Source organism: Lissotriton helveticus, chromosome 8, assembly GCF_964261635.1.
Source record: "Lissotriton helveticus chromosome 8, aLisHel1.1, whole genome shotgun sequence".
Classification (NCBI taxonomy): Eukaryota; Metazoa; Chordata; class Amphibia; order Caudata; family Salamandridae; genus Lissotriton; species Lissotriton helveticus.
In genome coordinates, this window is record NC_136069.1 from 903,059,704 (window position 1) to 903,081,279 (window position 21,576).

General features: G+C 43.5%; 1 protein-coding gene across 1 annotated transcript in view; it reads right to left on the reverse strand.

The window, feature by feature from the left end:
• VEGFD (vascular endothelial growth factor D) overlaps positions 1-21,576 on the reverse strand; it is a 478,050-nt gene that overhangs the window by 129,371 nt on the left and 327,103 nt on the right. The window contains exon 4 of the mRNA XM_078656086.1: positions 18,052-18,197. Within this exon, the coding sequence (XP_078512212.1) occupies positions 18,052-18,197 (146 nt within the window). The remainder of the gene's footprint in view (positions 1-18,051; positions 18,198-21,576) is intronic.

A 21,576-nucleotide genomic window follows, 5' to 3' on the forward strand; every position in this document is an offset into this window, starting at 1 on the left:
GCTAAATTATAATTTTGTACTTAAATGAGTTCCTTGTGAACAAATGTATTATGGCTAATTAACCAATAAAGCCCAGCTTACTCAAAGAAATCTAATAGTGCTGACGAGAAATCAAACAAATAATTTAAAGCCGGGCAACCGGATCTAGCAACATAAATACGGTCACCGGACTAAAATCTGGTTAGATTGAATTAGGGAAGACAAGAAAGGTGGCATTCTAATTATTCTGAGTGCTGTGACAGCACAGTGATGCATCGTCTGTTTTCTTGGTCACATAGATGACGCAATAGCAATGAATAATCGGGACCAGATTATTCTGTTCCCAAGATTGACTTCCTTCGGGAACTCTGCACAAGTAGGCCCATGCCACACTGCTAATGCATACATGCCAACATTTCAGGAGAGCAAAGTGGGAGAGTAAAAAAAAAATCGGGAGAATGGGGCTCTGAATCGGGTTACTGGCATGGATGGGCTTTGGAAGTGTGCTGCTGTAGGATCGGACATTTGAAACGCAAATGCACGATTTTTTCTTACCTTTTAGAAGCATGGAGCATAATGGCAGGCAGAGAGGGTGATGCACGTGTTGGGCACGGGCCTGGCAGGTTATTGGCAGTGCATGCACCCCCCACCCCCCTGTGGCAGCCCGGGCTGAAACAGCTCCCCTCCCCCCCGTACTTCGCAGGTCTTTAAAAGACGATTCCCTTGTTAATGACGGTTTGCTAGTTTTTCACCCTTTCGAGAGCCCCTGCATCGCCACTCTTTGCTGGAAGAATTAGCACTTTACACAATCAAGCCTTGTCAGCTGAAACCCCCGAAGAATCGGGTTTTTGCTTGTAGGAATCGGGAGGCGGGAGACTAGCCTTCAAATCGGTAGTCTCACGCCTGAATCGGGAGGGTTGGCATGTCTGCTAATGCCTCTTGATGTTTTATGACTCATCCATTAATATTTGAATGATGAGCAGAGACAACTTCGGCAGCACACTCAGACAGTCTGCTGCTGGCAGTGATAATATACATGTGAAGACTAAAGGCAAGCTGTGCACTCGTTCGGTTATAGGCATTTACAAACCAATACGCGAATACATTAAAATGAACTGATGTTGATCCTTTTCTTAAACCTCCAACAGAGATAATCTTTATCATTTATAATTCAGTTCCTATAATGCTAAATTGTTAAGCAGTTGAGAGACAGTTCGCTACATCTCCACTAGGTGTCACCGTGACATTATATTTTGTGCAAGAAGCCAGGACTTTGATTGTTCAATAAACGGTCATGCTGACATTAGTAGAAATCAAAATGCCTTGTGGGACGGGTAACTCGCTACACCGTGTGTGAACTTGGTTGAAACGATGTTACGCTTGCCTTGGGACTAATTGGAGGCATTTGGTGCCATGGGTAGGTTACCGGGAGTAGTGCCTTGGGCTGTACCTCTTAAAGGCGTGATGAATGAAGGATGAGTGAGAGACAGTGTGCTCAGATTACATTAGCTGACTACTATGGCTATTAATGGTTCCTCTGCAGGTCCCAGGTGTGGTTTATGGTTGTTACCGAAAAGTTAAATTCCACCTTCAGTGCCAGATACAGCACTTCAGTGTCAATCAATCAATATTTGTAGAGTGTGCTAATCACCCCGGCGCTGTGTGGGTGGGGCTACTCGAACAACCAGGTCTTGAGGCCACTCCTTAATTTGGCGCCGGACGTGGATGGGGAGGTGGGAAAAGAAAAGTCCTCCGGCTCGAGTACGATCAAAGCGGGGGATGAAGGAAAGGGTCAGGGAGGCGGACGCTAGTGTCTGGTGGGCCGGTCGAAGGTCACACGGTCAGTGGCAGAGCGTCCATTAGGGCGCTGGGGCGTTTCCCCACTAATATTGAAGCCCCATTCACAATCGTCGCACGTCGTCACTCACTACTTACTTTTAAGACTAATCCCGGGCCGGTCGGCCACTGGGCTACGCCCAAGGCAGTCAGGAGTCAGCATCTCTGAAGGGGACGGGCAGCAGGTTCAGTGAAGCCCTCGTCATGAAGACTGACATCATGATGATCACAAGGGTGGTCTGGTCGGCGGAGCGCACAGCAAGAGTGTGCATGTTAGTTTTGGGCCCGAACATGCGCACTAGGCTGCACATTAGGAGAGCAAGGGTTGTTCCATGCCGCAGCCCCCGGTCTCCTAATGAGCAGCAAGTATCCCTGCTCAAGCCAATCCTGGCGCTGCTGGAGCAGCGTCTGTATTGGCTGAGACGCATGCAGTTGCCAGGCCTCTCTGCAGTCCTGAGCAGGAGAGGGGAGGGAGGCTGCCTAATTACTTCCTGCAGAAAAGTTAGCGCAGCAGCGTTTGCACTCAGTAATCAATAATCAAGTGTATCTGGTGAGTTTAACAAATTCAATAACTTTACATAGCGTGCAACAGATAAGGAGGCCCTGCTTAGACCTTTAATCTAAAAGTGATAAAAAAATTCCTGGACACTGTCCAGGAGACTGATGCACTGCGCGTTCACTCAATTTGAGTGTAAATCTTGACTTAATGATAATGAATGTTATGTTCAACGTTGGTTTTCTTCACATAAACATAATAACCATGTATTTATAAACACTTCAAAAGAAACTTCTTTATGATGATCAGTAGTTCATTAGTAGTTTTATTCATATTCTCATGAGGTTGTTGTAAATTCACAAATTCACGAGTTGTGACGACAATGTTGCTTTAAAAATCCCAATGCATTTCGGGCTGTATGTAATGCCCTTCGTCAGGGGAATCTGAGAAACAATAAAGTGTGCAATAAATATATAATAGCGACAAAATGTATAGCACTTCATTTAGAGGAAACAGGAATTAGTAGGTAGGTAAACCTTTAGGGACCAATCATCGTGCCCAAATCGTGCGAGAAAGTGGTAATGGAGAAATACCATGCAATGCAACCCTTCGTGAAGAAAGACCATATGTGGAAAGAAACGTGCCTGAAAGCGTGCTCGGGGAGTGTGAAGAGTAAAATAAGCGGGGCCACTGTGTGCTTACTTAAACTTGCCGGTAACGTTTACTGTTGTGCCGGTATCAATTCGATGCTCTGCTTTATGAGTATTCGAAGACCTGATAAGAGCAAATGAATGTCTAGGTTATGTGAGGCATGGTGAAGTTAAACAATAAGTGAGTGCTCGCCCGTGAGCGTTTAATATGAACCAAAAATTACCGTATGGTTTCCCAAAAAACGTCCCTGAAAAAAACGTGGTACACAAGTTGATTAGCGGCCACATGTTAATGCAGTCATTCCGCCACTACAGTCAAGAGGACGCTGGGAAGAGGACTTACCGAGTATGTGTTCACAAGTGCTCGACAGGGTGCTCTGTGCTGCGGGTGAAGTTGGAGCCTAACGGGAGGTGCCTCGCTGTGTTAAGAAAAGTGGCCATAGAAAGAGGACTATATTTGGTGCGCGCCATCTTGGAAAGAATACTGGTTGATATAAACTTCCTAAATGGAAAATGTCACAGCAGGTTGGGAACAATAACAGTTGTTCAAATGATCGTGAAAAACAGAGGTTCAAATAGTCATGAAAAACAAAGTCTCAAATGATCATGAAAAAACAGTGGTACAGATAATCGTAAAACAGGGTACAAATCGGAAAACGACAATAGGTTCAGAGGCAACAGTGAAATTCTGCCACTAGTAGTGTGCACATTCTGTTTGAAAGGGGCAGAACAAGGAGAGGTACTTTTTTATCTGTTACATGAAACATGATAGTTCGAATTTATCGTTAAGCCCTGTCGGTGTCAAGGTTTGCAAATGCCAAATCCAATATGATTCTCGCTGCGACAAGGTCTTGGCGCGATTGCGTTCAGCATTGGGTTCAATAACCTGTAGGATCCCAAATTTTAATTGGGATATATTATGTCTATGTGTGAGCCAATGCAGTGCTAAAGGGGAGTTTGCGTTTTGTGTGCGTATTCTACTCTTGTGTTCAGTAATTCTTATTCGCACACTACGTTCAGTTTTCCCAACATAGTAAAGGTCACAAGGACATTTTATGTAATACACGACGAAATCACTGTTACAGGTTGCTGTGTACGCCAAAGTGATGGATTTGCCTGATCTGGGGTGGTTCATGGTTTTTCCTGTGATTGCATTATTGCAATTGGAGCAATTCATGCATTTGATAAGACCTTTGTGTGTAGCCTTAGGTTGAGAGGGTTTAGTGTTCAAAATCTCCATCAAGTTACTCGCCCTTTTGTAAGCGAATAGTGGTTGGGCATCGAACATGCCTACAAAGTCAGGTTCAGATTGAAGTAGAGTCCAACGATTGAGGATGATGGATTTCACATGTCTGGATTGGGTAGAGTAAGTTGACACAAAAACTTCTCTAGGAGAAACTTTTGACACCTGTTTTTTCTCAAGGAGTGACTCATGAGTTACGTGGGAAATTCTGTTTGCTGCCTGATCTAAAACTGAATCAGGGTAACCTCGTTGCTTGTATTTGTCTCTAAAGACATCAACCATCTGCATGCCAGTGGTGTGATCAGAATTAATTTGTTTAATGCGAAGAAACTGAGAGTACGGGAGGTGTTTTTTCAGAGGCCATGGATGGAAACTGTGGTAGAGTAAAGCATTATTCCCATCAGTGGGCTTAGTAAAAATGGAGGTTATTATGTTTGCACCAGCTACCTTAATTAGTACGTCTAGGAATGGAATTTGATGTGCAGAAATGTGGTGGGTGAACTGGATTCGAGGATTGATGGTGTTTAACTGAGATATGTTGTGTTCTAGATTTAGTTTAGTGCCTTGCCAAATGATGAAAATGTCATCAATATAACGCTTGTAGACGAGTAGCTGTGTGTTCCATTGAGGCTGTGAGAGAATGTTTTCTTGTTCGTACTTCATCATAAAGATGTTAGCGTAGCTGGGGGCTCCGGAAAAGCCCATTGAGGTCCCATTGGACTGGAGAAAGTAGCGGTCCTTCCAGTTGAAATAACTGTGGAACAAGCAGAAATGTAAGATTTCCATCAGAAAAATTTGATTGGCTTTTGGGGTAGCTGCTCTCAAGAGTGCCCATTCTACAGCCTCCAATCCTTCACTATGTGGGATGGAGGTGTATAGTGCAACAACATCGATGGTGCACAATAGTATCTCTCTGTCATTAGGAAGATTGATTTCTCTTAGCATATTCAAAAAGTGAGTGGTGTCTTGTACATAGGTGTCTCCTGATTGAACTATCGGTTGGAGGAATGTGTCCAGGTAACGTCCCAGTGAATCATGAATGGAACCGCACCCCGAGACGATGGGTCTCAAGGGGGGGTCTGTCAAAGATTTGTGTATTTTAGGCACCATGTAGAGCCTAGGTCTACGTGGGAACCTAGTGTGGAGATAATCTTTGGTTTTGGGACTGAACACTCATAAAGCAGAGCATCGAATTGATACCGGCACAACAGTAAACGTTACCGGCAAGTTTAAGTAAGCACACAGTGGCCCCGCTTATTTTACTCTTCACACTCCCCGAGCACGCTTTCAGGCACGTTTCTTTCCACATATGGCCTTTCTTCACGAAGGGTTGCATTGCATGGTATTTCTCCATTACCACTTTCTCGCACGATTTGGGCACGCCAGATTGGTCCCTAAAGGTTTACCTACCTACTAATTCCTGTTTCCTCTAAATGAAGTGCTATACATTTTGTCGCTATTATATATTTATTGCACACTTTATTGTTTCTCAGATTCCCCTGACGAAGGGCATTACATACAGCCCGAAATGCATTGGGATTTTTAAAGCAACATTGTCGTCACAACTCGTGAATTTACAACAACCTCATGAGAATATAAATAAAACTACTAATGAACTACTGATCATCATAAAGAAGTTTCTTTTGAAGTGTTTATAAATACATGGTTATTATGTTTATGTGAAGAAAACCAACGTAATTACTTCCTGCGGCTGCTGCTGAGTAGAGATGACGCTGGACCGGATCGGGCAGCTAAGGTACTTTAAACATTTTTTTAAAAAAATCTAATTAAAAAGAACACCCCGACCTCCCCTCCCCCGTGACCCCCTCTCTTCCCGGCAGAATTTCAACAACGAGTATCATTGATGTCAATGCTTTTGGAAAAACGCAAGTATGTGGTGAATAGTAGTGCCCAACAGAAGAGACTAGTACCCGACTGACACCAGGTGCTGCCGAAGACGCATAAACATACTTTGAACGAGCCGTAAAGTAAACGTTGCCCGTACATCCCAAAGGGAAATGAGTAAATCACATATGCCACAAACTCCCGCTTCATAAAAGCCACAGTTCACAGAAACAACCTAGCACACAAAATAAAAATGTCAAGCTGACTCAATGAACACCCCATGAACAATTCGGATAAACACAAACAAGAGCTGCTTGATTGGAATAAAAGCATTATTTTTCTTAACACAAGAGCTTGAGAGTGGTCCCTCTCCCAACTGCAAGGTGCCACAAGTGGAAATTCCACGCCCGAGCCCCAGCAGGCAAGTTAAGTTTCCTCTTAAATTGTGATGAAATGGGATGCGTGCGCACAACTGACCCGCTGCAATAAACACACGTCCATGGGGAAGGCTGGGCACTCATTTCAGCAACATGCCATCAGGCATCTTTGGGCGATTGTTACCATTATTGCTAATTGTTCGTGTTCGATTGAGCAGAACCACGGACGGTAAACAATGTACAACAAGGAATTTGAACACTATTATCGCTGGGTCCAGATTGATTGAGCAAATCGAATACATACACCTAGCTCATCGTGTTGCCTTATGAGTATTGCGGCGAGTCAGTGCAGAAATCTGTTCTTTATCAGTATGGATCTAGATTGTCAGTTCACACAGCATTCCTTTGTGCACAGTGCGCAACTTAACTCTTCCTCTCCGTTTCTGCAAATTTACCTTCTGTCAGTCTGCACAAAGGAGGTGAGCGTTGGCCTAAACTAATTAATAATTAGTTTAGGGAAACCCTCAACTCGTTTTTGACTGTGAAGAGTAAAGTGCATGTGTTCTCAAATTTGCTGGAAAATGCACCATTTGCACGCTCATTTTTCAAACTTTTCTCGGGGAGACAAACCCCTGAACCCTCCTTAGGTTGTTCGGGCTCACTCGCTGCGCTCCCTCGCCCCGGTGTGCTCCACCACAAATTGTATGCCCTACCACTTTCAAATGTCACCAGCTGCCACTGCATGCGGTTGTTCAGCACTTAAGGCATCCACTCCATTAAATTGGGTGGGTTTAGTGAGGAAGAGATTCAAATGAAGGGTCTGTATTACGGTCATCCTTCAAGTAAGTGGTGGTTCTCAAAGAATGTTTGATTCTTTGAGAACAACCACTTTAAAACTGGCAAGGGACGGGAGTGGGACCTGCAGGGATGGACTGTGGTAACATTCTTTAAGATGCCAAATCTATATGGCAGATTTGTTTTGGGAATTGGTGCCTGTCCTCTTCAGTGCTGAGTGGCTTTGTATAAGTGGATTGATGGTGGTTGCCTGACATTTGAGTTAGACACTGATGGTGGAGTTAAATCACCCACGAGTATTATGTGGATTTTACCCATAAGCAACAGAGGTGCAACCCACAGATGGTGGTGTTAAACCAACCACAAGGATTATGTGGGGTCTACCAAGTAGCAACAGAGGTGCAACCCACAGATGGTGGTGTTAAACCACCCACAAGGTTTATGTGGGGTCTACCCAGGAGCAACAGAAGGGCAACCCACTGATGACAGTTTTAAATCACGGTGTACAATATGGAGTCTTTCCAGAAGCAACATGGAAGCAACAGTGGTGCAACCCAGGCAAACCACCAAAGTGTAATATATGGAGACCGCCCATGAACAACGCAGAAACAACAGAGGTACAACAATATTGATGGTGTTAAATCACCCACGAGTATTACTATTATGTGGATTGCACCCAGCAGCAACAGAAGGGCAACCCACGGATTGCACTGTTAAACCACCAAGGTGTACTATATGGAGTCTTTCCAGGAGCAACATGGAAGCAACGGTGGTGCATTCCAGTTAAACCACCACGGTGTATTATATGGAGAATGCCCATAAATGACATAGAAACAACAGAGGTGCAACCCAATGATGGCACTGGTAAACCACCCAAGAGTATGATGTGGAGTCTGCCCATAAGCAACAGAGACACAATCGATTGATGCACTCTTAACCCTCCAAAGTTGCGTTGTATGCAACCTACCCAGAAGCAATGGAGGCCCAATCCCTGGTGGAATAAGTAAGCTAAGTCCTCCTCTATACACAATAAACTGTGATGTCCTGCTCCCACCAAGAGCTCCAATCTGATTTTCTGGACTTTATGTCACTGTGACCTCGAGTTGAAGGTGTTTTGGTTTGTCAGTACTTTTGTCCCTTAATATTTGCAGTAATTCGGCAAGGAACATTAAAGTAGAAGACAGTTCAATCTTTTGTGCAGGCTGCCCTTGAAAAAGACAAGAGAGCCCTGCCGCACTGTCCAATGGTTTAACATGAAAATGGAAAACAAATAAGCTCAGGAACTATGTGGCTTCATAGCATTTCCATGCAATGAAGATGTAAATTTACACTTACACATATGGACCTTCCTGCAGTCAACCGTATATCATTGGCTCCTTCTTAAATTTCCCTAGGTCCCACTATACATGAGGTCAAATATTTGCATTGCTACAACATGAGAGCTCATCAGTATGTGTGCAATCAATGTCCTAGCTGTGAGATGAGTGTTGATCGAATCTAGAACCCTGGAGGCCTGGCTTCCTTCCTCTCTGATGAATCTTGACAGGCTGCAACCTTACTGTGAGCAGATGACAAGCCCCACTAGCACCTCAATGGAAGTGGTCGGAGGTTGAACTGGGATAGTGGCACAGGATGACACCTTCACCAGCTGCCTCACACAGGGGATTCCTAGGGGGCTTGACTGGGTTCCATGTCATGATGCACCCCTTTGCCCATAGATGCTCACCCCTTAGTTGGAAGCACCTTTGAGTCCACAAATCCTGCACAAGCACACCCAAACACAAGAACTCATTGCTGCAGGGGCCACTGCCTGGAAATCTTCCTGGATTTGTTTGCGTATAACAACCCACGGTTTCCGGATTCTGCAGTTGGAATGGTGGCGTGTTTGGGAGCAATAGAGTGCTGGCCCACAGGCCACTCGCAGTCCTGCACTTGCCATTGGTCAACTGTTGATTTTGCACCTGAGGTGTCTCGGGGTAAAGTTAATGCTAGCAGACTGGCCAGTCATGGCACCCAGAGCTTCCCGGGAATAGTTTCTCTGGTAGGAGCCCATAGACTTGTTTTAAAGGAGGAAACACTTATTTCACTTGGTTTCCTCCAATTATCACAGGTCATCTCTACATAGAGGGATCTGAGAGACCGAAGGGTGGGATCCTGTGTTTTATACCCACTCACAGGAAGAGGAGCAGTAGTAGACTGAGACAGGACCATCAGGGGAAATATCTACATAAACAGCCACCTCTTTTCAGTCCACAAGATATGCCAAGACTTTCAGGAGGCGCCTGTTTAATTCCTCATTCTAAGTTCTGTCAAGAAGGGGAAGGAGAGGAGTTGTGACAGCACTTCTGGAAGCGTGGTGATCACACTGTCATCTGTCCTTCAGGGTTCTGGTGACCCAATGGATCCTCACCCCATTCCCAAATACTGAGAAATGATGAAACAGCTCATGGAAAGACCTACTTCCAGGAATTCATAGGATTTCTACTCTCAAGTGAAAAAAACCTTAAACGAAATGTATATATGAACTTTCCAGTTCCTTGATGCAATGTAAAATCTGATGACAATTGCTCTCAAACGGAATTAAAAAAGAGGAGGCTACATTCAAGTGCCTCTCAACTGTTTTATGGTATTACCAAATGAGAGAATATTTCTGATCATTTAATATTTAATATATCAGATTCCTCTGCTCATCTCTCTGATTCCACTCTTTTGACATAAGAACACGAGGTGTAGTTGTATTAAATTATAAATGAGGTGTTCTAGCCACTGAATTTCCTATGACTACCGCTGAACCCGGAAGTAATTGTATTTCTATACTTCACTTGCAACTTGAAGAAGCTTAGGAGGGTACTCCAAACATTCAAGTATAGCATGATTTAATATTCTAAATGCAGTTCGCAAATATTTGAGGTAAGTGTATTTTCAGGAGCCTTGTCTTACTCTCAGTAAGCAGGGAAACCACAAAAACATGCCTCAGTGCATACGTGTGAAATCATTTGCGTACACACCAAAGCATGTGGGGTATTATTGACAGATTGTAAACTGCAAGAGACGGAAGACCAGCAAATTCATTTGAACATTAAGGGCACTTTGGGCCAGTTGTACATAAAAGTCAGTTCACGATTTCCTAATTGCAAATTTTTGTGATTCGTAATTAGGAAATCACTAATATCCATGTACAAATGTGTCTTAGACACATTTTGCGATTCCAAGAGGGTCACAAACGAGGTAGGTCTCGCTTTGCGACCAAATGGGAAAGGCCTCACATACAGGGATGGTGGCCTCCAGACCACAATGTCTGTGATTGCTTTTTTAAAAAAAGCTACTTTGTTCATTTCAAAAATTAAAAGGAAAAGTTACCTTTTCATTTTTTAAGAGTAGGCAGTGGTCCGTGGGACCATTGCCTGCTCTTAAAAAATGTTGGCACCCACATTCACAAAGGGGAAGGGGTCCCTTAGGGACCTCTTCCCATCTGCGAATGGCTTACCACCAAATTGAAGTTGGTGGTAACTGCAAATGATTTGCGACCACATTCCTGGTCGCAAAATATTCCTACATACAAGTGCGACTCGCTATTAGAAAGGGACGCCCTTAACACACCCTTTCCGAAGAGTAACTCGCAAGCCCTATTTGCAATTCAGTAATAGGTTACAGAATAGCAAACAGGGTTTTGTACAGTAAAAATCTGTTTTTTGCTGGTCGCCAACTGCCCGATTTTGCAAATCTGGCTGTCTGCGAGCAGAAAAAAAGCTTTGCATATCTGGCTCTTTCTATCTTCCTGTTCCTGCTGATGGGTCTGTAAGGAGCAGAAGCAAACATTGATAGGAGTGTCAGCATCATTTGCTTCTTGCAAAGAAAGAACACCAGTTTTGCTGGCCAGTGAGCAATATGTGTGATTAATGTCTGTATGTGTGATTGTGCGACTGGAAGGAGATGACAGATCTAATAATTAGGTTAACCATCACCTATGGAGAAAGCAAATGTAAAATGTAAAGGGATGTCAAAAGTGTCTGCTGATACCAGAAGATGGGCAACTCAGAGATTCAGTAACTGAAGAAGGCTCACTCAAACAAGCTACTGGCTAAAGGGGGGTTATCCGAGGCCCATCCTAAAATATGCCTATGTTATATTGTGAGTGCTGTGTTATCATCTACTGCATCTAAAGTCGCCCGCTGCCAGACCTAGAAATTGCAGATGGAAGGAATGACAGATGAAAGAAAATTAAAATGAAGTTAAACGAGAAGACAGTAGAGGCCAGGAGAAACGTCTTATGTGGGGAGAGAGAGACCAGTTATAAGAGACTGAAAAACAGAATATGAAATGGATGAAAGAAGTTGGTGTTGTGGTAAGAGAAGATAGGCAGATTGCTGCCCTGTTGAAATCAACAGCAAACAAGCATTGGCCTAGCCAATAGGTCTCACTTTTGGGACTTTATAAGCATTAAGTTATGCAGCACAATATCCTTGGTGCAGCAACATCAATTGTTGCATGGCTAAACACTTTTAAGATCCCAAAGGCGAGACCTAGTGGCTATGCCAATGCTTGTTTTTTTGCGCGTATAGTTGGACAGAGAACAGGCGAGGGGACATAGGCTCTTGAAAACAGTACTGGGCCTTACATGACATGGAGCTGTACCTTGCTCAGGTACATGATATGAGGGACAGATTTGTCTTGGCTAGGTTCAATAACTTGCTCAACCCTCTCTTGGCATCACCGAGTGGGTGGGCTCACTCTTGCTCCATGTTGCCTGGCTGTTTGGACAATAGGTACCCGCAGGACACTTTACATGTTATGTTTTGCAAATATTTTAGTGTGCCAAGAAGGCAGTTTATTGTTTTTCTGCTAAGCACCTTGACTTTTATCCAAGTACTTCCTGCTCTTATGTATTTGAAGTTGCTCCCTAATTACCATGTACTATATGCTATCACCTCTTTTTTTGTACGAGCCACATTGAGGTCTAGTCTTTGTAGACCGAGTGATATACATTGCTGCTAACAGGAGGTTTTTTATCTTGTCCTATTGATGTTTGGTAATTAAATTTTATTGATTTAAATGTTACGCATGTGTTTTATATTTGCACTGTAACTTTTGCTGTGTTATCTTGTTCTTTAATGGTTGTTTTTACATACACGAATAACAATTTTATGATGAATCTTCACAGGATTTACCTTACTGAATTAAAATTTAGATCGACAAAAAAAACATTATTATTTAAATTTGTTAGCATTAAAGGCATATACCAACGGAATCAAACTGCTTACTAGCGTTGACGAACACTGGAGAACTTTTCATCAAAGTACTTATCTACCATGGTTTGTAAAGCCACTCTGCTAGAGACATTTCTGTTGCTGTGGAGGACAACCCTAAATATTGAGGCTCGTCATCTGCTTTAATTGAGGATGAAGTCCGCCAAAATGGCTGAAGGATTGTAGACTCAGGGATAGGCTGTGGCATGATACACAAATACACAAAGCAGACTATCCATAACTTACCTGGAGACTGTTTTCTACTTAGGAATCTGCAACTTACAAATGTATTTTGCTATTATAAACGCAGGACTACAAGTCCCAGAATGCATAAAAACAGGAAATAAAAGTACTAAACCTGACATTCAGTTAACATTTCTACCATATGCCTAAAGGACTACCTCAAATGTAAACCTAGAAATGAGAAAGGGCAGATACAACTCAATGATTACAATGGCAGAAGGAATTAGAATAGATCCAGCCCTCCTGGACCCAGGGTGGACATCACTGGCCTCGATGAAGCAGAAAAATCCAAGGGGCGTGGAGGTGTGACACTTCGTTCTGACATTTTTTGCTACGCATAGTGGGCCCATATGAAGTATGATAGCTGCCAAGGTGCACAATCAGAGAGAGCCACAGAGCTGGACCTCAGACTTCCAAGAGGCATCTTCCCCAGAAGGAGTGCAGCAGATATGCAGTGCAATGGGCAGTGGCAGCAGGAGGAGCCACAGAGGAACTGTGTGTAGTCCAGACCTACAAACTCACAACACATTCAAACTGGCACACTCACCTAAGTTGACAGCACACTTTCCCCGAAACCAACTTACGCTATGACCTGCAACGAAAATGTTTGGAAAGCTTCACCTTGTTCAATCAAAAGGTGCTAAGATGCCATACTAAAGGAAGTTTGTGGCCTACATAAGTGCTAAATAACAATTATTACTACAGCCTTATGTGATTAAGAATGTTGGAAAGCAAGGACTTTTATTCTGGTCTGCTAGGTTAAAGATGCCCTGGGATGTGGAAGGTCAAAGGCAAGAGCAGCATTCTCTCACACAGAGGACCAGATGTCACTCAGCCCCAGAGCTTTCAAGAGCACGTGCTCATTTGGGTTTGGATCAGGAACAGAGGCAGTGGGTTTTAATCCAAGAGAGACACTGTAAATGTATCCGCCCTGGACTCCGCTCTGACTCACTTCCGCATCCGAGGACAAGTCCCCGCCCATTCCATTTGGCTTCCACAGAAGGATGGAACGCAAATATTAACAGACAGCAAATAATGCAGCTGGGTTGTCAGACAAGCCCCACATTGGTTTGAATAAAAAAGTTACAGGCTCCAGAAGCCAATGAGGATATGCAATAGTGCGGCTCCAGCAGGCACAGTGAACGCTGAAAGGAAGGCCTGCGTGAAAGAGATAAGGGCAACTTCCAACGGCACATGCGTGGCCTTGAGTTTATGAGTGCGCAATATACTCGAAATCACAGCTCTGTCACATGGTGTTATAATGGCCAATGCAGGCTTGCTATAGTCACACAGGACCTTGCAGCCAGACTGTCGAGGCAGCAATCATAGAAGAAGAGAGGTGGGTATCCCACAAAAATGCTTAACAGACAGTCGAGAACAAAAGACCCCTGAACGTACATTTTCATAAAATGTGTTCACTAACCCCTTCTCATTGTAGGCATGCCCTGCCTTGCAAGGTCAGCTTTTGTCTTGTGTACATCAGTCAGTCACTAGCCCTAGCATAGAAAACAAAGTAAGAGTATAGACAGTCCCACACGAGTCAGTGGACTGAGGAACGAGGTTCATGTCTCGGCGTCGGCTGAACATCCTGTGATTCTGGGCAACTCACTCAATTTATCTTTGCCTGAAAAAAACCTGACCTTGTGTAATGTCCAGTGCTCAAGTCAAGTCAAGTCAAGTCCGGACATTTGTAGTGCGCACATATCACGTCCAAAGAGTCTCATGGTGCATGCAGACGGCTCTGACAATGGGCAAGCAGCTGAAGTTAACAAAAAATCCAGGTCTTAAGTTTCTTTCGGAAGCTTGTATGTTCGGAGGTCATGCGCAGGCTCAGGGGCATTTTATTGCAGAGGGTTGGTGCCATAAAGGAAAAGGAACGACCCCCATTCCTGGCAGTTTGAATTCTCAGCGGAGTAAGCAGTGACTCAATGCTTGATCTCAGCTGCCTCCTTGGCACATACCACGTGAGTTTCTGGGCCCAATATTTTGGGCCTCTTCCATACATATGTTTGTGCGCCAAACACAATGTTTTGAACGTGATGCGCTCTTTTATAGGAAGCCAGTGTAGGGCCTTAAGGCACGGAGCAGAGGGCGATCTTCGTGGTAGGTCTAGAACAAGGCGTGCTGCCGTATTCTGCAAAACCTGCAGCTTTTTCAGATGGCATTCATTAGTTGCCAGTAGTAGCGAGTTTCCATAGTCTAGCCTATTTATAATGTACACCTCATGTACACCGCTCTAGTGCCCTTTGGCTAACTACGTCCAGGCTACCTACAACTTAAACAACACCAGCACAAGCGCGCGCCTCACGCGGTAGCAGGGGAGGGAGCTTGCGGGAGCGTGCAGAAAGGTGCGATGATTGAGACCATATGGCGCCACCATATGGCGCCGCACGCTCCCTCATGGAAAATGCAATGCGTTCACGTCTTTGCCCCCAAAGCTGTGCCGATGGCATTAGGTCTCTCTCCTATGCAGCGCATGCGAGCTGCACAGGTGAGACCCAAAAATGAAACAAGGTTCAGGTTTAATATAACTCCCTTTTTGGTCTCTTATCCACGTGACACCCATTGTAACTCAGCCCTCGAATTACGTCCCTGTGATTCCCGCACAGCTCAATATACCTTACATTTTTTCATGAATTGTAGGTTGAAACAGGAAACCGTTTTTAATCCCACTGCTTAGGCTTCTGAATATTAGAAGGTGAAGGCCAGCCTTCTTCTATTTGCAGCTGTTACAAACTGAACATATTTATACAATGGTCTATATAGGTTTATCTTGGCTGCTGTAAGAACATGGTGAGGGAGTAACGTTTTCATGAGGTTGTATGTATTTAAGCTGTTGCAATGTATGATCTGTTTTTGATGTTACATGTGTTTCTTTGTTTATTTTTGCACAAGTCACTTTATGGTCAAATCTGTGCATGGTTTATTGATTTGCTGAAGGTATCTATGTCATTTAAGTTCCAGAGGATTTATTATTTCAATTTTTTTTCTTTTTTTACTCAAGCCTTACCTCACGTGAAGCTATTGCAAATTGAATATATTTGTACAAATGTTACAGTTTATCTCTGTTGTAACGCCAAGGAATACGGTGGGAATGTAATGTTTCACTGGTGATGTATTTATCCTAGCTTTAGCTTTTGCTGTGTGTTTGATGTCATATTTGTTTTTATCTATGCATAGGCGACTTTATGGTTTAATTCCTGCAAATTAGTTTCCCCCCTAGCTATAGGCAAGTGACTAAGGTGTAAAAACGAGATCTGAAAAAGGATTCTGAGCCCCGACAATTTATTTTCTATGCTACAGATCGTAGACGGAACTTTGAACAGTTCATTCCCCAGTAAGGCGAGAACGAGTTTGCCAACATTTAATTTAGAGGGTTAAAAGTAGCACCGATAAGATTTATTCTTTTTCGAATTTTAGATTATAAATTCACAATAAGGGTGAATCCTCAATGGTGAGGAGCCTTCTGGGAGCCATTGACTTATGGGCCGTTAGGCTGAAGCTCTAATGAAGTAAAGGTTTAATATGTAATAAGGTGAGCCCGAGCTGGAGTCTTCATCGACAGTAAGAGGTGGAAGAGATATTTGAGCGAGCTGGAGTCTCTATGTATAGGAAAAGTTACAAGAGACATTTGATGAAGTGTGTTGGCTATGATTTAATTACTTTTTTCCTCCTACAGATTGCTTGATTATTGAGAGGGCTTTCTCCCTTTGACGTCGAATTAAAAAAAAAAAAAAGGACAATGCGGGCTCCTGATTATCTTTGAGGGGTCTTAGCCGGTATCTTCTGGGCATTATTTATTGGAGGTGAGTAAGTTGACTACGAGTGAATGTATGTGTCTGCCGGTGATGGGATTATGGGTTTGGCAATGGATGGAATAGAGTACAAGTAATTGGAATGGAGTGATTCATGGCCCAAAGTACCTGGGCTAGTTATTTATTTATTTATTTAGAAGCTTATAAGGCGCTCAGCTACCCCCCAACGGGGGTGTCCCGGTGGTATGACAGGCGGCAGAAGCAGGTACCAGGAAGGGTCTAAGTGCTGGAAAACAGTCAGGTCTTTAGAACACGTCTGAAGATAGCTGTACGGAGGAAAAGCATTCTTTAATATGAAAGATGATGGGGGGATGAATAAAAATGTGTGTTTTCTGGTGCCACTTCAGAAGGAGATGCAACTATGATTTATTCATTATAGAATGTTGGCACACGTGTATGCATATCGCCACAGAATATTGTTTGATCTGTAATTATTGAACATGTGAATCACAGTATGTACATGATTGTGGTTTGTTACAGTGTTCATGTTTTTGTTGGAGAATCCTGTTTTTAGTACTGAGGAAGGTGGCAACCAATGAGCCCTATACACTGCAACGCGTCGACATAACTGGGAAAACTGAATCTGTGTGGACTGTGGATTTGGGAGTTGGATATCGCATGAAGGACCTTCCACCACAGATCTAACAAATCAATTTGTAGATATAGACAAATGAGTCTTTGTTGTCTTTCCCTGGTTTTGTGTTTATGTTGGGGGTTTTAAATGTATTAAATTGGTTTGCACCGTACAGTGAAGAAAAACTCTTCTTTTAACGCGTGAGGATTTTTATAACAGTTTTAACATTTTCTGAACTAGATGTTCATTGTGCTGACTATTGTAATTGTGGGTGTATACATACCGTGAATGTTTTTTATGATAATATAAAATTAAATCTTTGCACCCAAACAATATTGCTGTAGTACTGGATTAAGAGTGATCTTCAGGGTGACTGTGGTGTGAACCTGAAGTGTACAGTGATTGGACTAGCTCTCGCGGGGAGATAAGTTCACATTACTGTGCCCTGTGCCCTGTTCCCGGTGTGTGGGGAGGCCATCTCTCTTTTTTGCACTAATCTCTGCAAGGAATATGGATTTGTTGATGGTTTTTATGCCACTCTATTTGAGTGGACGTATTATTTTTTTCTTATGTATTTTTTTATGTAACTTAATTGTTGTGGCTTGATGGGTTTACGCTGTGTATTTTTTAATGATTTTTATTAACGGAATAAAGATCAATTGATGATGATGATGATGAAACAAGCTGACATGAACAGATATCACCATTTATTAGATTAAAAATAAATGAAGACAGTTAATTGCAGGAAACTTAATGCAAAAACAATGTACATGCAGCATGGCAAAATAATTTACCACTAATCGTTAAATGTTACATTGGTTTCAAAAAATCAAATAAAAACATGAAACTCTCTGGTGTAGTTGTACAGCAGAGAATATATAATAATTAGGACATATTCACTGAGGATATTGATGGCTTCCTGATTTCTGAGATAGAAGGCATGCTGCCTTACCCATCTTCTCCTGGATATCGGACTGATCTTCGGATGATGGAGTACGGTGGACGTCGTGCACTTGACAAGCATTTACAGCCCGTATGGTTGGCGATTTTTACAATCACAGGTTCTGCTTGCATAAATGGAACGGAAATCTCAAAAACCTAAAGGGAAACGTATGAATTAGAAACAGTGGCTCTGAAAATGGCTTTTATCTAAAAAAAAAACACACCAAAAAAACACAAATTTAAAAAGTCCCATCTGGTTGTTTTGTCTCATTATTCCTCCTAGATGTTGGCAGTGTCCTGGTTTGCCATCATCCACCTTTTACAACACCCTTTCCCATCGCTCTCCTAAGCTGTGGCATTAACAAGAAAAACATAAATGAAGGCATACAGTCGAGATGAGAGGCACAGTTATAATTTCAGACCTGCCTAATGTTGTTGGCCGAAGACTTACAACCATATTCTTCAATGCCTGCTACAATCTGCATGGGGTATGCCATACTTGTTCAGAAGTAATGTCATTTCAAGGAAAAGGTATCAGAATAAGGGCATCGGAGTCCTCCAGCATTATTTTACACTTTCCATGGGCAACTGCTCTGTGGTCTTCCTTTTGCAGATAGGTCAGGAGTTTCCAACGGCAGATTCAGCTGAGGCTCCTCTGATAGAAACATGGCTGCTCGCCTGACTCAAAGTAGAGCAGGTGCACCATTAGTAGTGGAGTAGTATAGTGCGCAAAAACACCAGTGACTGGAATGTAGTCTATGGCAGTAACTTTACAAGTATTCAACCCATCACCTATGTGTTTCGGTTGTATAATTATCAATTTATTTGAGTTTCTTGCTGCCACTTCTGACTGGACTCTGTATGCAGGAACCACAGCTAAACTTCAGAAACGACTTCAGCGCATACAGAACGCCTCCGCAAGACTCATCCTCGACGTCCCTCACCACAGCCACATATCTGCCCACCTAAGAAACCTGCACTGGCTCCCAGTCAGCAAAAGGATCACGTTCAGGCTCCTCACCCATGCACACAAGGCGCTCCATGACATGGGCCCCGAATACCTCAACAACCGCTTCACCTTCTACACTCCGACCCGCCAGCTCCGCTCCACCAGCCTCGCCCTCGCCACCGTCCCACAGATTCGCAGAACCACCACCGGAGGAAGATCGTTCTCCTATCTGGCCGCCAAGACATGGAACTCCCTCCGTGCCCACCTACGTCTGACCCAGGACCACCTCGCCTTCAGGAAACACCTCAAAACCTGGCTATTCGAGCAGTAACAGCACCCCCCCTCCCTTCAGCTCCTTGAGACCCTCACGGGTGAGTTGCGCGCTCTGTAAATGCATTGATTGATTGATTGATTGATTGACTCTTCTGAGCAAGTACCATAGTTGATGGTATAATGTTCACTCTGATGATCTCATCACTGTCGCACCTGGGTGGACTTCCCAGGCTTATACAATCAATGTCTGGTCATATAAAGGTTGCTCATCTGCTGCTCCACAGTAGACCTATCAGCATATACTATGGCTGGTTATATCACACCCATTTTAATGGGTTACTCCTCTGTCACTTCTGGATGGACTCCTCAGAGCATACACCATGTACAGTTGCTTAATGAATAATCCTATCGGTGGCACCTTTGTCACTTCCTTTACCATGCCCAGCTGCATAGGTCGATTCCTGTGTGGAATTATGGAGTCTTCTTGTGTGGATTCCAGATCATATGCTATAGTGGAGGGAAGATTACTTCCACCAAGAGTAGCATAGTTCCTTTTGGGGCAATTTCAACTCTCCTTATTCAGTGCAGCACACCTCTATGATACAGACCACTCCAAAAGTGTTAGGCATCCACATTTGTGATAAAGTCTATTCTCACACTATTCTCCTACCCCAATAGGTATGCACAGCTACATTCTTACTGTAACACGGGTTGAGAAATCTATGCCATACATGCACAACTCCATAACACCTCCCACTTAGGCCACTGTGAAACCACACACATTACACCATTTAAACACTAGAATCTGCTGCTTTAGTATTCTATCTCTCACTCTATTGTGCTTCAATTCAACCTGCTCCTGGTACCCATGGAGGGTCTCGGTGTCTATAGTGGTGAGGATTCCTGTCCTTATCTGGGTTGTCTGAATTCCTGCATCAGACTCATGATGCAGATCACAAAGTTCACCCAAAAAGAGATCTATCCATTCATTGTTACAAAGAGAGATCCAATTGTATTTTGAGGACCAACTCAACCATCTTTCTGACACTTTCCCATCTGTTTCGGGGGATAGGATGGGCCAGACGTTGGTCTTTGATCTCACTAGTGTGAGCAAACAACACCAGTAATTCTGCACCCACAAATATTGATTTTAAGGGGTTCACTAATTCAAAAATATGGGATTTCAGCACAATTCTTCTCTAATGAACAGGGAATACCCGCTGAAATTTATGTATCCACAATGATGATTGCTGTCCATTTTTTGGTCATTTTGTAGCTCTTTCCTTGTGTGCAGATAACTAGGGTTTTCTTACCTCCAGTGCTTAATTTGAGCAGGTGCTTTCAGGTGCTCAGCACCGGCACTTCTTTCACAGGGCTAGGGCTACGATTTCTGGTCCTGCAGGTGGTGGTATCAATATTAATAGCCCAATTTAAAATAAAAAGAACCACATACCTTTCATGGTGACGAGCTGGTATGTTTTCATGGGCAGGCATTCATCTGTTCAGGCAGGCATGATTGTGTAGCATCACTTTAGTGATGATGTTGTTATGCCTGTCATGAATCCAAGAAGTCATCATTAACGAATGGCTTGCGTTCTATTCCCCGAATCTGTTGCACCCTGCCACTGCCTGAGCCTAAGCCTTCCATTGGATAATTGTAGTGGGGGTCTGCAGCCCTGCATTGCTACTATCCTCAACGTGCTTGATGTGGCTGTGGCCCACCACAACTTTTGTGTGCTATGGAGTTACCTGCAGTTTACGTGCGCTGCCTCCAAGCATGCTAATTGCTGAGTGTGCTTGAGCAGTAGGTGCAACAGCCATACTCACATCTCACAGGCATTGCAGCATTACAGCTGGGGCAGGCAGGGTCACAGCAAGCTGAGCAGTGAATGCCTATGCCGTCGTCATGACTGGACCAAACTAATTACAGGCAGCACTAGCAGTGACATGACCTGCTGTGCTCAAGCAGCCTCCTGACCTGCAACAAACACAGTCAAACTGCACTGATTAATATGTTCAAAAAAAGCATTTTCATTTGGTGTACATTTTGTTTTCGCACTCATCTGTCGGTGTAGGTAAAGAAGTAAAAAGCATGTCTTAGGGGACAGACAGCAGAGCATGGTTACAGGATAGAGAGTATGCGGGTGTTGAAAGTTGGGCACACCGGAGGTAGAAGTGGGCTGTAGCCTCCTTGGCAGCATTATCAGCCCTGGCACTTCATTTTTTACAAATTAAGCACTGCTTACCTCCCCCCCATCACGTCTTCAATTGCAGATGCCATGAAATATGTAAATTCCTTTAATCACAATTCAA